Consider the following 14,095-nt stretch of genomic DNA (forward strand, 5'->3'; position numbering starts at 1 on the left):
ATGGCTGGGCAGAATCTAAACTGATTCTAATCTACTCGTAAACTAAATTGAGCTACTCTAAATCTCATAACATACATATATCCCAAGCACTTGCCAATCTGATCTTTGGAAGCTTCTTCCTCCTTTCTAGTCAACTGTCAACTTGGCCCCGCCCCCTCTCTAGGAAGTCCCACCTTCTACTTCCTGTCCTTCTGCCCAGTTTATTGGCTAAGCAGCGCTTTATTGACAGTTGTTACATCTACTCAAGACATTCCTCCAAAATCCTGGTCTACAAAGTAAGTCCAGGACATCCAAGGCACACAAACTGTCTCGGAAAAAAACAAAAGAAGAAGGGGCTCTTTGCTGCCAAGGACTGTGGCTGGGCCTGAAGCAGTGTGTGTGCACTCCTGAACGCACACCCAGCACGTCTTTCAATGGCCCTCAGCTTCTCGCTGTGCTCTTGCTGGGCATTGCTCCAGACAGTAGCTCTGACTGGTGCCAAGGGTAAAGCCTGAGGGTCAGATCTAGGACAGCAGTTCCATTCATCAAGAGAGCAAAGCAGCAGCGAAGACAGAATCCCGTCTGTCTCTGAAAGGGGTTATGCCGGCACCAACAATCCCGGACTCTTCCTACCTTGCTTTGGCCATCCAGGAGTTTGCACCTGTGGGCCGGAGGCCTGTGGCCCTAGGTTTTCAGCCTCAAGGGACTCTGTGACTAAGGACACAGGTGAGTGGTGATGCCCTGCATGGAGCCCCCTGTGGTGGCCACATTGTATTGTTCCCAAAGGGGAATCCTGTCCATATCCTTTCCTTCCTGTGCAGGAGGTGACATGATGAGTACTTGTCTGCAAACAGAGGCACAGACAAGGGGGCAGGGGAGGGTTGGGGAGGGGACAGAAGTGAGTGTGCACTCGAGCTAGTTACAGACGCGCTAGTGAACTTTTCCTGTAGGCCCAACACAAAATTGTTCATTCCAGATAGGGTACCAACACCAGACTAGTTCATTTCCACCCAAGTCTAGTGTAATGAGCTAGTGAGTTTAACAGGGCTACTTGCAGAGGTGAGGGTTACCTGCAAAATTATGGACAACGTAGGACAGGTACACCACTAGAAAAGGCTCCCCACCCTCCAGTAGCTGCTAACCACTTACACAGCCTCGGGGAGGGGCTTCATGCATTTGATGCATGCCTCATGGGCTGCCTGTGAGCAGCCAATGAGCGCTTTCCTTCTGTCTATAAGGAAATGGTAGTCACCATGCAGAGGGAAGATAGAAACGGGGGGGGGGGGGGGGGGGAGGAGGGGTGGAGTGGGTGAGAAAGTGCAAGCAGAGAGAGAGAGAGAGAGAGAGAGAGAGAGAAGAGAGGGGAAAGCTAAGTATGCCAGCCATGCTCTGTAACAGGTAGGGACTGAAGGAGATGCCAGAACCTGGAGACCAGGTCTACTTTGGTTAAATAAGCACCTCAGACGCTTGTCCCAGGCCGGAAACCCAAAATTGCCTGTGGCTCTAAGTCCAGTCTGCAAACTGCGAACTTCCCACCTAGTAAGACTGAAAGTCATCTGATCCACCTGACACACCTTTTCTCTGTGAAAACATACTTGCGATGGATTGTCCTAACCCACTTTCACTCTCCCTCAGCTCAGCCACTCTCCTCTCTAAGGCAGCCCATCCCATCCCTCCGCTAACCCTATCTCAATTCTCCCTTGTAGAATTGCCTCTACTCCCACCTAGTTTCAATTTGATGGCTTTTTTTTTTCTTCATGTATTTCAAGAGCCCCTTGGTGAGGGAGGGCACCTTTCTGCCCCTGCTTCCCAGCTGACACAGCCCCACAAGGCAGGGCCTGCTATTTAACCCTCAAGTCTGGACACATCAGCCATCACAGCCCCAGGGTTCAAGCGCATCCTCCTTGATGGTTTAACACAACCTTTGGGAAAGAGCGAGGGCTACTCCCTGCCCTGCAACACTTCGCTCTGCTCGAGATAGCCACCAGTGGACCTTCCCCATCTAGCCCAGGCTCTTCCAATTGAAGTAGAAAAAGCACCACATCCATGATGCAGTGGCCCTCAGACCATTCACAGCTAGCTGGTGGAGGAAGCCATGGACCCACTTCAGTGTGCCCCACCTACATTTTATCCAGCCTTTTCTCTTGCACATAAAGGCTGGGATGCTCACTTCTACTTCCCACGCTCATTCCAAGTAAGGTTTTGGTAGGTGAGTGGGTCCCACGCAGAAGGAAATCTCTCTGATCATTCTCTGCTCCTGGAACCCCAGTAAATCTCACTGGTCAGCACTGTGGACTTTGGTAGTGTATATATTTTTGGTTTGTTGGTGGGACAAGTAGACATGTGTTCATCACTCCTGGAATAATGTCACACTCAGAGAAACCAGGAAGCTAACAGCACTTCAGTGCACCCTGGGAAACTGGAAGTGAGGATCTCCTGGCCAAGGCCTGGTCCTTCTGCCACCTTCCCACTGCTTCTGTCTTTATGTGGCTGGACTCAAACTCAGGCCTCCACCCCAAAGCTTTTCTCTCTGTCTCCCCCCCCCCCCAACCCCCAGCACACAAAGCAATGAACAGGCCTCTGTGGCTTCCTTTCCACTGAGCTAGGATCTTTTGTTCAGTCCTTTCTTTCCCAGGAACTCTATTTCCATCACAAAGGAAACTCTAAGGATTTTCTTTGTGCCCTGCAAGCTAATTAACAGGCTTAAAAGTCAAGGAGGACACACAGCTGCCAGGAACCAGCCTAGCAAGGGATGCCACAGACACACACACTGACCTAAGCTATTTCTGACAAAGTTTGGCAAGCAAACATGGACAAATTGGTAGGAAGATCCACAATTGTCTAACAGTGCTACTCAGTAGACCAGAGTCTCCCAGCCTCTTCCCCTAGGCGGGCCAGACAGTAAACACCCAGCCCCGACCCAAGACCAAATCAGCCTCTGACAGGAACATAATAGAATGAACTTGGCCAACCTTGGGAGACAATGGGGAGCCCCACAAGTGAATATTTACGGGCTTCTGTCAGTAGTTACAACTCCAGCTCTGCTCCCTCCTACCTCTTTAGAAACAGGTTTCAAGTAGACTGTAGGCCCACATCTACAATCCTAGCACTCTGGAGGATGATTTGAGGACCTCATCCCAAAACTAAAAATAAGGAAATTAATGAATGAAACACAAATGGGGACAGATTTGTTTTATGTGTACATATATCTGCGGCTATTAACGGGAACTACTGAGCTAGGAGTGATAGTTTATGCCTGTAATCTTAGTACTTGGGAACTGGAGGCAGGAAGCCTGCTGTTGAGTTTGAGAGCACCCTGGGCCATATAGTAAATTCCAGGTCAGACTGCCTGAAACATGAGGCTGGAGAGATGGTTAGCAGTTCAGAAGACTTGCTGTGCATTTACAAAGACCAGAATTCTGGTCCCAGCAGCCACGTGACAAGCCAGGCTCTCGTGTACTCCTATAATCCCCGACTGGCTTCGAACTCCTGTGCTCAAGTGATCCCCAGTTGCTGGGGCAATAGACAAGCATGGACCATCATTCCAAATACACACCTCTACTTACTTACTTATTTTTATGTGTATTGATGTAAGGGTGTCAGATCCTTTTGAACTGGAGTTACAGACAGTTGTGAGCTGCCATGTGGGTACAGGGAACTGAACCCAGGTCCTCTGGAAGAGCAGCCAGTGCTCTTAACCGCTGAGCCATCTCTCTAGCCCATAATAGTATATTTATTTATTTATTTATTTGCTTATATGGCAAAAATCTACCGTTCAATAGATTTTGAGTTTTGGAGGCTTTCAGATTTTCAGTTTAGTGGTGTTCAACCAGGAAAGTCTATGTAAACATACATAGATGTAAATTTCAACATCCAAACCTAGAAACAGGTCTAGTCTTGAGCAGTTTTTAGAAAAACGACAGTCAACCAGTATTATTAAAAAAAAAAAAAAAAAAATCACACAGCGTCTGGGATTTGTCTCAAGTTCTCAAGACGGGGACCTTTCTCTGTGAGTGACGGCAATGTAGGGACAATCCATCGATCGTGGGAGGAAGAACTAGCCAGGGCTGCCCGTGATGCCAGCCATTATCTCTCAACAAACTACCCAACCTGCCAGCTAGAATTTGTCCCACCCTTCACACTCCCTCTTAAACTCTCTGCCTTATGCTGCTCTGTGTGCCAACTTCTGCATTAACCACACAGCTCATTTGGGAAGAGACTTCTGCATCTAGCTGGGCGGTGGTGGCGCACACCTTTAATCCCAGCACTCGGGAGGCAGAGGCAGGCAGATCACTGTGAGTTCAAGGCCAGCCTGGTCTACAGAGAGAGTCTAGGACAGCCAAGGCTACCCAGAGAAATCCTGTCTCAAAAAACCAAAAACAAACAAACAAAAACCTTCTGTATCTAAACATTATTATTGTCCAAATATCTGAGAAAAGCTCATCTTCCTTCAAAACTGAATCGAAGCTATCTAGAACACAGGGCCAAAGGCTTCCACTCACTCAGGAACCACACACTCGGGCTTCCATTAAGTGCCAGTTAACACGTGGAGTATCTGAAATGGTCAGGCACACAGCTCTACTCAAAGCGGGTCAGCGAGAAGAGTAAGATGTCACCAACGGAAACTAAGGGCCAGCTGATTCAATGCAGAGGTCACACTGGAGGCAACACGACAGCTCATCAAAACAGGTGCCTAGGGCTGGAGAATAGGCCCCACAGCTAAGAGCACCCGCTGCTCTCACACAAGACCCACGGTTCTATTCCCACACCCCCGTGCTGGCTCACAACATCCGAACCCCAGTTCCAGTAGATCCGACACCTTTGACCTCTGTGGACACCAGTCGCACCAGTGCTGCACATAATGTACAAGCAGACAAGACACTCAGAAGAACAGAACAAAGCAAAGCTTACAAAAATCGGCTTCCTGTGTGATCCAGCAAGTCAGCTTCTGGATTTCTCCTCGAATCTTCCAGGTTCCTTTAGCCGTAATTTACAAGGGCAAGCTCACCTTGGGTGTCAGCACAAACATTTATACATACATTCAGTTTTTTCATAAACTGAAGGAATGGCTTCACTAAACAAATTTAACACTCAACTATTTTTCACTTCCTGGGTGTGGGCAGAATGTATTAAATTCCTGTCACAGCTCAATAATGGACTCGCACTGTACTCGGGGAAACTCCACAAGCATTAAAAACTCCAAGAGCCCAGGAAGCGGGGCAGAGCAGCTCACTGCAGCCACTGTCAACAGAGAGAAACCAGGCAGACGGAAGGTCACGTTAGTGGGGTGTGCCTGGACAAACATCGACTTAAGGAGGGTGCGGCCGCTTTAAGGAATGATCTAGATGTGAACCTGACAAGGAACTCAAGGGAAACTGACTACAAGCAGAGCAATGCAGGACCCAAGCAAATACCTGAAAAATAGACATAAAAATGCGTTGCTTGTGAAAGGGTGGAAGTTAGCGCCATAAGCTGGAAGGCTAAACATTCAAGCTCACAGCACCAGCTTTAGAGGCAGGAGAGAGAGAAGACAAGAGACTGGGAAGGACAGACACAGCCCAACTATACATACAATTCACTATGACCTTTAATAAAATAGTATATGGGTGCCAGGCATGGTACTTTGTAAGGGCTAAAGTTAAGATTTAAGTTTTAATTACTGTGCTTAGCTGGGTGTGGTGGCGCATGCCTGTAATCCTAGCATTCAGGAGGCATAGGCAGGCCATCACTGTGAGTTTGAGGCCAGCCTGGTCTACAAAGCGAGTCCAGGACAGCCAAGGCTAACACAGGGAGACTCTTTCTCGGAAAAAAAGAAAAAAGAAAAGAAATTACTGTGCTTAAGAGAGCTATAAAACAAAAATGCCTTTAACCTGTAAGTCCCACTTGTCCAAGGACAGATAACTTCCTGGAATGCTGGGAAATATTGTTCCTGTAAGGTAACAAGCCCTGTGTTTTCACTTCTGTAAATGAGGTTGATTGTTCCAACCACACAGCATATGTTGGATCACGTGTAGACGGGAGGTATGCTCACCCTAGTTGTACGAAGTCAGGAAAGACTTAGCCCTGGGGGTTTTGCCCTTATAAGCGCCAGACTAATGTGATTTGCAGCCATATTCTGGGAAGCCCAGGGATGGACCTGGCCAGTGACCATTGTCCTGGTCAGTATTTAATAAAGCTTGGTTCAAATTTGGCTCAAAAATGATGGCGATTAACAACCTACAACCCCATCATTTAGGAAGCAGAGGCAGTAGGACACAGAGTTCTCAGGTGGCCTGCGAGACAGAGGTTCTATCTCTAAATGTGTAACATCTGGATGGAGCCCAAACTGTGAGGTTCCTATTGGGTACTGTTGGACAGATGCTGAGCTTCTGAAGTGTACCTCATGCTTGCTCAACACCATGTCCATATGAAGGGCTCCTGAGCAAGTTGGCTTCAGTGCTATGAACCCCAAGACCAAACCCTATTTAAGCTCTGGGCAAGGCAGAAACCTGGGTGAAAGGCCTAATGGTGAGCAGTACAGTTCCAAGCTGATGTAGTTTCCACCACTTCCAATATAGTTTACTTCAGGAGCTGGGGAGACGGCTCATCAACTAAGAGCAGTTGCTGCTCTTGCAGAAGACCTGGGTTTAGTTCCCAGCACCCACATGGCAGCCCACAGTCATCTGTAACTCCAGCTCCAAGGGATCTAGTGCCCTTTCTTGGCCTCTGTGAATACTAGGTACATACCTGGAGCACTTACATGCAGGAAAAACTCATACACATAAAATAAGTAAATCTGTAAAACATAGTTTGGTTCAACATTTTTGTCAATTCATTTAAAGGAATCATATCTCTTATCATACTGACTTTTAATCCATCCAACTGGACAGGGTTTCTCTGTGTAGCCAACTGTCCTGGAACTCACTCTGTAGACTAGGCTGACCTCGGACTCAGAAATCTACCTGCCTTGTCTCTAGCTTTTACTTTTAAATCATTCACTTAGAGCTGGGCAGTGGTGACGCACACCTTGGATCCTAGCACTCAGGAGACAGAGGCAGGTGAATCTCTGAGTTCGAGGACAGCTTAGTCTACAAAGCTAGTTCTTTTTTTTTTTTTTTTGGTTTTTCGAGACAGGGTCTCTCTGTGTAGCCTTGGCCATCCTGGACTCACTTTGTAGACCAGGCTGGCCTCGAACTCACAGCAATCCGCCTGCCTCTGCCTCCCGAGTGCTGGGATTAAAGGCGTGCGCCACCACGCCCAGCTACAAAGCTAGTTCTAAGACAGCTAAGGGCTACATAGCGAAACCCTGCCTCAGAAACAAAAAACCAAATAATTAAAAAGAAAAACCCAAAACCAACAAACAACAAACCCATCCAGTTAGAAAAAGTCAAAATGCTGAGAAAGCAGAGCCTGATTATCTAGTTTTAGCCATGATGCCACAGAACAGTTGGTCTCAAACTGTAGCCTCTGGGTCAGCTGCATAGAAGTGACCTAAGAACCTAGAGGAACTGTGTGGGGACCCAGGAGTGTGTGGCACTCTTTTATGTATTATATAGTCTTTGAGCCCTGGTACGCGAAATGTGTTATCTTTACATTTTCCCCCATGAGCTCTCAGGTTCAGTTCAGACCCCACAACGGGCATAAACAACAGCAAATCTGAGGTACCAACCGATCACCTGGCAGCTGGACAGCAAGCAACAAGCTGTGAGACTCTCGGGGAGCAGGCGCTGGCCAAGGGTGTCTCACCTTCCACTACCCACTCTCTCTCTGGGCAAATCCTTGGGACCATTGTATTTCAGGAGCAAAGCTTTTCAGATTTTAACACATTTACACAAACTTTACTCACTCAGCACACCCCACTGAAAATATGGCATCCAAAATGCCCCCAAAGCCACAGCTGTTTGAATCAGGTGCTGAAAACGGTTCAGAATGTAGCACAACTTCAGATATCAGAGTTTTTTATGTGGGGTACCCAGCCATATGTGTGACCCTCACAGAGAAAGGAAGGGAAGCAAGTGCTTCCTGCGACCACCCAGGGGTCTACTTGTCCAAGGAACACGCCTCCCAAAACTTCAGGTCAAGCCAGCTTCCTTATCAATCAATCAATCATCTGTACTTATGCCAGCCAACATTGCAGCCACTGACCATATTTGACAAATTGATTTCAATTAGTTAAAATTAATTCCACCTGCTGGCCCCTTTAGCCACCTTTGGAGCATTCAACAGTCTCACAATGCCTCACAGCTATCTACCTTTAAGAAAACTCGACCGCTGGGTATGAAAGCTGGGAATAAAAAAACTTTTATTCACCTGGTTCAATTGTCCTGGAGGCTTATTGCCTCCTTCTGCTAGCCTAGGCCTTGTTATGGAAGCTTCTAGACTCTGTAAAATCTAACCTACGCCTAGAATGTTTTCAGCCTCTGACACTTAATGCTTGATAAGCTCACCCTTTCTTGTCCTTTCTGAGCTCAGCTGGTTCAACTCAGCTGTTCTGGTGTAAACTCTTTCCCTAGCTGACTTTTTTTTTTTTTCCTTCTCAAGACAGGGTTTCTCTATGTAGCTTTGGCTGTCCCGGAATCACTCTGTAGACCAGGCTGGCCTCAAACTCACTTAGATCTGCCTACTTCTGCCTCCTAAGTGCTAGAATTAAAAGTGTGTGCCAACACCGCCTGCCTCCAGCTGACTTATTTAATCTGGCTTCTCTCTCGGCAGAGAATTGCTCTGCTTGGCCTAAAACTAACTCAACAATCTGCTCTAATCTTCTGGCTTCTTCTCTGAGTTCTCTCTCTGCAACCCATCTCTCTGTTACTGTCCTGATAAAACTGCCTCCTCTCTCTGAAAAACTGTCTCTTAAGTAGCTTCCCTTCCCTTTTCTCTCTCTTCTTGTGAGTTGGCCATATCCTATTCTGTCAAATCTTCTCTGATTCGACACCTTTTCTGCCACTCAATTAGACATCACTTTCAAACATGGATCCTTCCTTCTACAAACTACCTTTACCTTTGTTTGGAATTAAAGGCATGTACCACCACGCCTGGACCTAAGCTTTTCTTTACCTGATACTTGCTCTATAGCAGGCTAGCCTTGAACTCAGATCTGTTTGCCTCTATCACCTGGATTAAAGGTATAGTTGTATTCCAGCTGGATGACACAGACCTAGAAGGTTCTTTGGATGTGATCTTGCCAGAATAGCCATGTTCTGAATTAACATTCTTCTACAGCTGGGCACTGCTCCTTAGCAACACTGTCAAAAGACCCACGGGAGACATGGAGGAGCTGGCCTGGATGCCTGACCTGGTCACCTATGGATGAATAACTGCATTCCTGTCATACAGACCTAGCCAGCAGATCACAGTCTCCAGAAGCAGGAAGCAAGAAGCAGTGTGCTGTGTCTTTGGTGAAAAGGCAGAAGGAACCATGCCACCTGCATGTCCCTGCCATCCAGCCACGTGAGTGATCTGTTGAGGCCAGAGGGCTTCTCAGCAACCCTGCCTTCATGTGGACCAGCAAAGGAACCCTGTCTGCACAGAAGGAAAGCAAGGGAAAAGCGTGCCCCAGAGGGGCCACCAGGGCCTAGATCTCACCCTGAGATCTGCAACAAAGGGTGCTGAGGCAGAAACACTGAGTTCAAGGCCAGCCTGGGCAACTTAGGCAAGCCCTGTTCCAAAACTTAAAAGCATTTTTTAAAAGTATGGCAGGGAGCTTCTTAGCAGGTGAGAGGTCCTGGGTTCCATCTAGATATGTGAGGAGAGGAGGGGCAAGAACCCTGTGAAAGGCGGAAAGGCTCAGCATGACGTGACGTCAAATCTTGGCTGCTGACTCATTAGACTGAGGGCCGCCTAGGCCACTGGTGTAACTGGGGGCATGGCATGTTTCTACACAGACTAAGAGGGGAAGACCACACTGCATGTGGCGTACTATGCCGCAGGCTAGGGGCTGGGATGGAACAAAAGGGGGCGGGGCACCATCTGCCTCCTGCCTGCCATAGCACCAGGGGAGAGCAGAATCCTCCACAGACAGAGTCTGTCATGAACAGTGTCCTCCATGAAGCTGTTTCTCTCAGGTGTGCGTCATGGAACATAAGAACCTGTGGACACAGCCTCCTTCCAACAAAGCTACCGTGGCCAGGGAGGGCGTGCTATGTAGAGCCAACCAGCAGAACAGGGAGTGGCTGTGGCTTTGATGTACTTTGGACTGGAAAACAGTAATGGCTTCCACCATAAACAAAGAGAGTTTAGTCAGATAACCCTCAGAAAGAGGAGAGGGCTTAGGTGTTTCAGTGCAGTTTTGACATTTACCATCCAGGTGCCAAGTCTCTCTTTGCTGATGGTGCTAGAGAGCAAAGCCTTCCCTCTGTGTAATGCTTGTTTGATTGCCTAAAAGTAAACTTCATATTTAATTTCCATTAGTCTTTTCCTTTGCTTCCTTTTGTTTTCTTGTCTTTCAATTCTGTATTTATACCTTTCATTCAGAAGTCTTTGAGGGTGTCTGTCTTTTGGTTTCTGTTATGGTGGTATTTTTCAGATCTATGGAGACTAACTTTTGCCATGTATGTTTAATAGTCTCCTTGGTTTATAGGCTGCTTCTAATCTGTGTGTGAGCTCTAAATGCACAACAATAGTGTCTGTGGCAAGTATGTGACATGGGCTGATAAAAAAGAGAGGAGGCCAATGCCAACAGAAGGAAGAGCGCATCCTTCCTCGCTTGGCTCATTCCCCGCTATAACCCTGCAAACATTTCAACTGGAACCGCGAAATCACTTGGGGGATGGTGCCCGAAGCTGTACCAGCATGCTCACCCTTCCATACAATGATATAAATCTACACCCAGAATACGGAGAGGTAGAAGTGTCAGTCAGAGAAGGGCAGTGGGGGACAGCGGGCCTCACCTTCTCGTCCTGATGTAACTTGTTGACGTTCTCCATCTGGAAGACGTGGCTAGCCTGGATCCTGTCGAGCTGCTCGCGCTGCTTCTGCAGCTCGCCCTGGAACTCGGTCTTCTTTAGCTCCACGGCTCCTCTCTCTGCGGCTGCCCTGCGGACTCGGCCTTCCAGCTCTACGATGCGTGTCTACAAGGGAACCACAACCCTGAGGGTCCATGACACCAGCAGAGATAGCGACCAAAGCTTACAGCCTCATAAAGGACACAGCAAGGGAGATGGGCAGAGGTGGAAGATGAGGACACAAGGAGAGGGGACTTGCTAAAAATCCTTGACTTAGACACTTGACAGAGGCAGCCAATGACCTAGACATTCCAGGGGAGGGATGAGCAGACCTCTGCAGGGCTACACTGGGCAGAGCAAAGACATCGGTCATGTCTTTCCGGAGGCCTCTGAAGAGCCCACATCGGTCAAGGAGAGACTCCTCCATCACAGTTTAGTATGTGTCTTAGTTAGGGTTTTTTGTTTTTTGGGGAGTTTTTGAGACAGGGTTTCTCTGTATAGCTTTGGCTGTCCTGAACTCACTTTATAGACCAGCCTGGCCTCGAACTCACAGTGATCCACCTGCATCTGCCTCCTGAGTGCTGGGATTAAAGGCGTGAGCCACCATGCCCGGTTAGTTAGGGTTTCTATTGCTATGACAAACACCATGACCAAAGTAACCTGGATGGAAAGGGTTAATTTGATCCTGATGACAGCCATCTTTGAGGGAAGCTAAGGCCGGAGCTCAAACAGGGCAGGAAGCTGGAGACAGGAAGGAAGCAGAGGTCTTGGAGGGCCCTGCTTACTGGCTTGCTCCTCTTGGCTTGCTCAGCCTGCTTTCCTTCTGTGCGACTGAGGCCTACCTACCCAAGGGTGGCATGCTCCCTCCTATCAACATCTGCACCACCCCACATTGGAGAGGCCCACTCGTGTCAAATCACTAAGCAACGCCCCCCTCCCCCAGGCCTGCCTACAGGCCAATATCACGGAAGTATTTTCTCAACTGTGGTTCCCTCTTCACAGAAAACTTTGTGTCAAGCTGACAAAAATCAAAGCAAAATAAACAACAAAAACAACAACAAAAACCCAGCAGGACAGGATGGCCTCACTCATAATTGGCTATGATACGTGGAGACCTAGAACTATCACCCACATTTGGTTTCTCCAGTGGACTGAAGGACAGGAACGGACAGTGTCCAGTTCACCTCTGCTGGCCCATGTTCCAGTCCTCCCCCAATGCTCAACAGGGAACCAGAGTGAGATATAAACCGCAACTCAGTAGTCACAGAGTATGCAATTCTGGGCTAAGGGGAGGGACCAAATGGGATTGGTGTGGAGACCTAAAATGCCATTGCTGTGGGCTGCCAGAACCCAAGGTATTGGCTGACGGTAAACAGGGAGCCCACGGCACTATCACCCAGCTTCTTTACACATTTATGGAATCCATACACTCTAAATAAATAAGATACCTGGAGTTCGACGCTTCTGGAACTTGCAATCCAGTAGTTGAAGCCAAGCACAATGGTGCAGGCCACCAGGGCAGCCAGGAGGAGGGGCGGAGACTTCATGCTGCGACGCCCATTTCCTAATCCCACCATCCTTGAGCCAGTGCCGAGAAGCTGCAAATAAAAACACACACATTTCCACACTAAGACTGGCACCCCATGAAAAAGGCTGTGGGTCTGCACTGACCGGCCTTACTGGGTTTTAAAGCTCTAGCCAGATGGTTAAAAGATAATTTCAGTGGGGCAGTGGTGGCACACGCCTTTAATCCTAACACTTGGGAGGCAGAGGCAGGAGATCTCTTTGAGCTTGAGGCCAGAGCGGTCTACAAAGTGAGTCCAGAACAGCCAAGGCTACACTGAAAAGTCCTGTCTCAAAAAACCAAAAAAGATAATTTTGTTTGTTTAAGACAAGGTCTCGGCTGGCCGGGCATGGTGGCACACGTGTTTAATCCCAGCACTCAGGAGGCAGAGGCAGTGGCAGGTGAATCGATGTGAGTTTGAGGCCAGCTTGGTCTACAAAGGGAGTCCAGGACAGCCAAGGCTACACAGAGAAACCCTGTCTCAAAACAAAAACAAAAACAAAACAAAAAACAAACAAAAAAAGGACAGGGTCTCACTCTATAGCTCAGGCTGGCTTTGAACCCTCAGTGAATTTACTGTTCAACCTCCTGAGTGCTGGGATTAAGGGCGTCAGTGACCACTATGCTATGCCCCCTCCCTTTTTTCCCTTGTTTAGAAAGTAGAAAGGACCCTGGGGATGTGGGTAGCCTGTGTTTAGCACAAACAAGGCTCTGGGTTAAGGTCTCAGCACCAGGTGGGTGGTAGGAATAGAGACCTTTGCTTAAGGTGGCTTTTCTTGTTGTTTTTGCTTGTTCTTCTTCTTCTTTGTACAGGGTGTCTCTGTATAACCCTGGCTGTCCTGGAAATCGATCTGTAGACCTGGTGGGCTTCAAACTCAGAGATCTGCCTGCTTCTGTCTCCAAAGTACTGGGATTCTAGATGTATGACACCACACTGGGCCAGGGTGTGTGTGTGTGTGTGTGTGTGTGTGTGAGAGAGAGAGAGAGAGAGAGAGAGAGAGAGAGAGAGAGAGAGAGAGAGAGAGAGAGAAAGAGAGAGAGAGAGAAATATTTTTTTCCTTTTGCACAGATTTTTAATCATATAGCCACTCATGTGAGCTTGCAGTCAGTTTTCTGTCAGCTCCATACAAGTTCTGGTCATCTGGGAAGGAAAAACCAATTGAGAGAATTGCCTCTTGGCCTGTGCCCAAGACTGTGGTGCATTTCTTCTTCATTAATGACTGATGTGGGAAGGCTGAGCTCACTGTAAGCTGTATCACTTCGGGCAGGTGGTCCTGAGTTCTATCAAAAAGCAAACTGAGTGAGTCATGGAAAGCAAGCCAGTGAGCAGGATCCAACAAAGTCTCTGCCTCTGTCCCTACCTTGGCTTCCTTCACTAGTGAACTATAATCTGTAAGTCCAATAAAACCTTCCCTCAACAAGTTGCTTTTGGCCAGTGGTGTCATCATGTGAACAGAAACCTGCCTAGGACACAAAGCCACCGAGGCAGAAATGATGCAGCTTCTACAAACACTAACGAGCCACACCTCTGTCCTACCCACAGGCTGGGCCCCGCTCAACCCAGACAGCAAGCTGGAGAGCAGCTGGTTCAAAAGCCACTATGAGGAGCACACAGCACCCATCTGCGGATTCT

General features: G+C 48.1%; 1 protein-coding gene across 1 annotated transcript in view; it reads right to left on the reverse strand.

Annotated features, from left to right (window-relative positions):
- Golm1 (golgi membrane protein 1) overlaps positions 1–12,496 on the reverse strand; it is a 29,954-nt gene extending 17,458 nt beyond the window's left edge. Inside the window, exons 1-2 of the mRNA XM_051172786.1 lie at positions 12,347–12,496; positions 10,845–11,024 (exon numbers count right to left, since the gene is read on the reverse strand). Coding sequence (XP_051028743.1) covers positions 10,845–11,024; positions 12,347–12,475 — 309 coding nt within the window. The 5' untranslated portion in view covers positions 12,476–12,496. The remainder of the gene's footprint in view (positions 1–10,844; positions 11,025–12,346) is intronic.
- Positions 12,497–14,095: the final 1,599 nt, after the last annotated feature.

This window comes from Acomys russatus, chromosome 3 (genome assembly GCF_903995435.1).
Source record: "Acomys russatus chromosome 3, mAcoRus1.1, whole genome shotgun sequence".
NCBI lineage: Eukaryota > Metazoa > Chordata > Mammalia > Rodentia > Muridae > Acomys > Acomys russatus.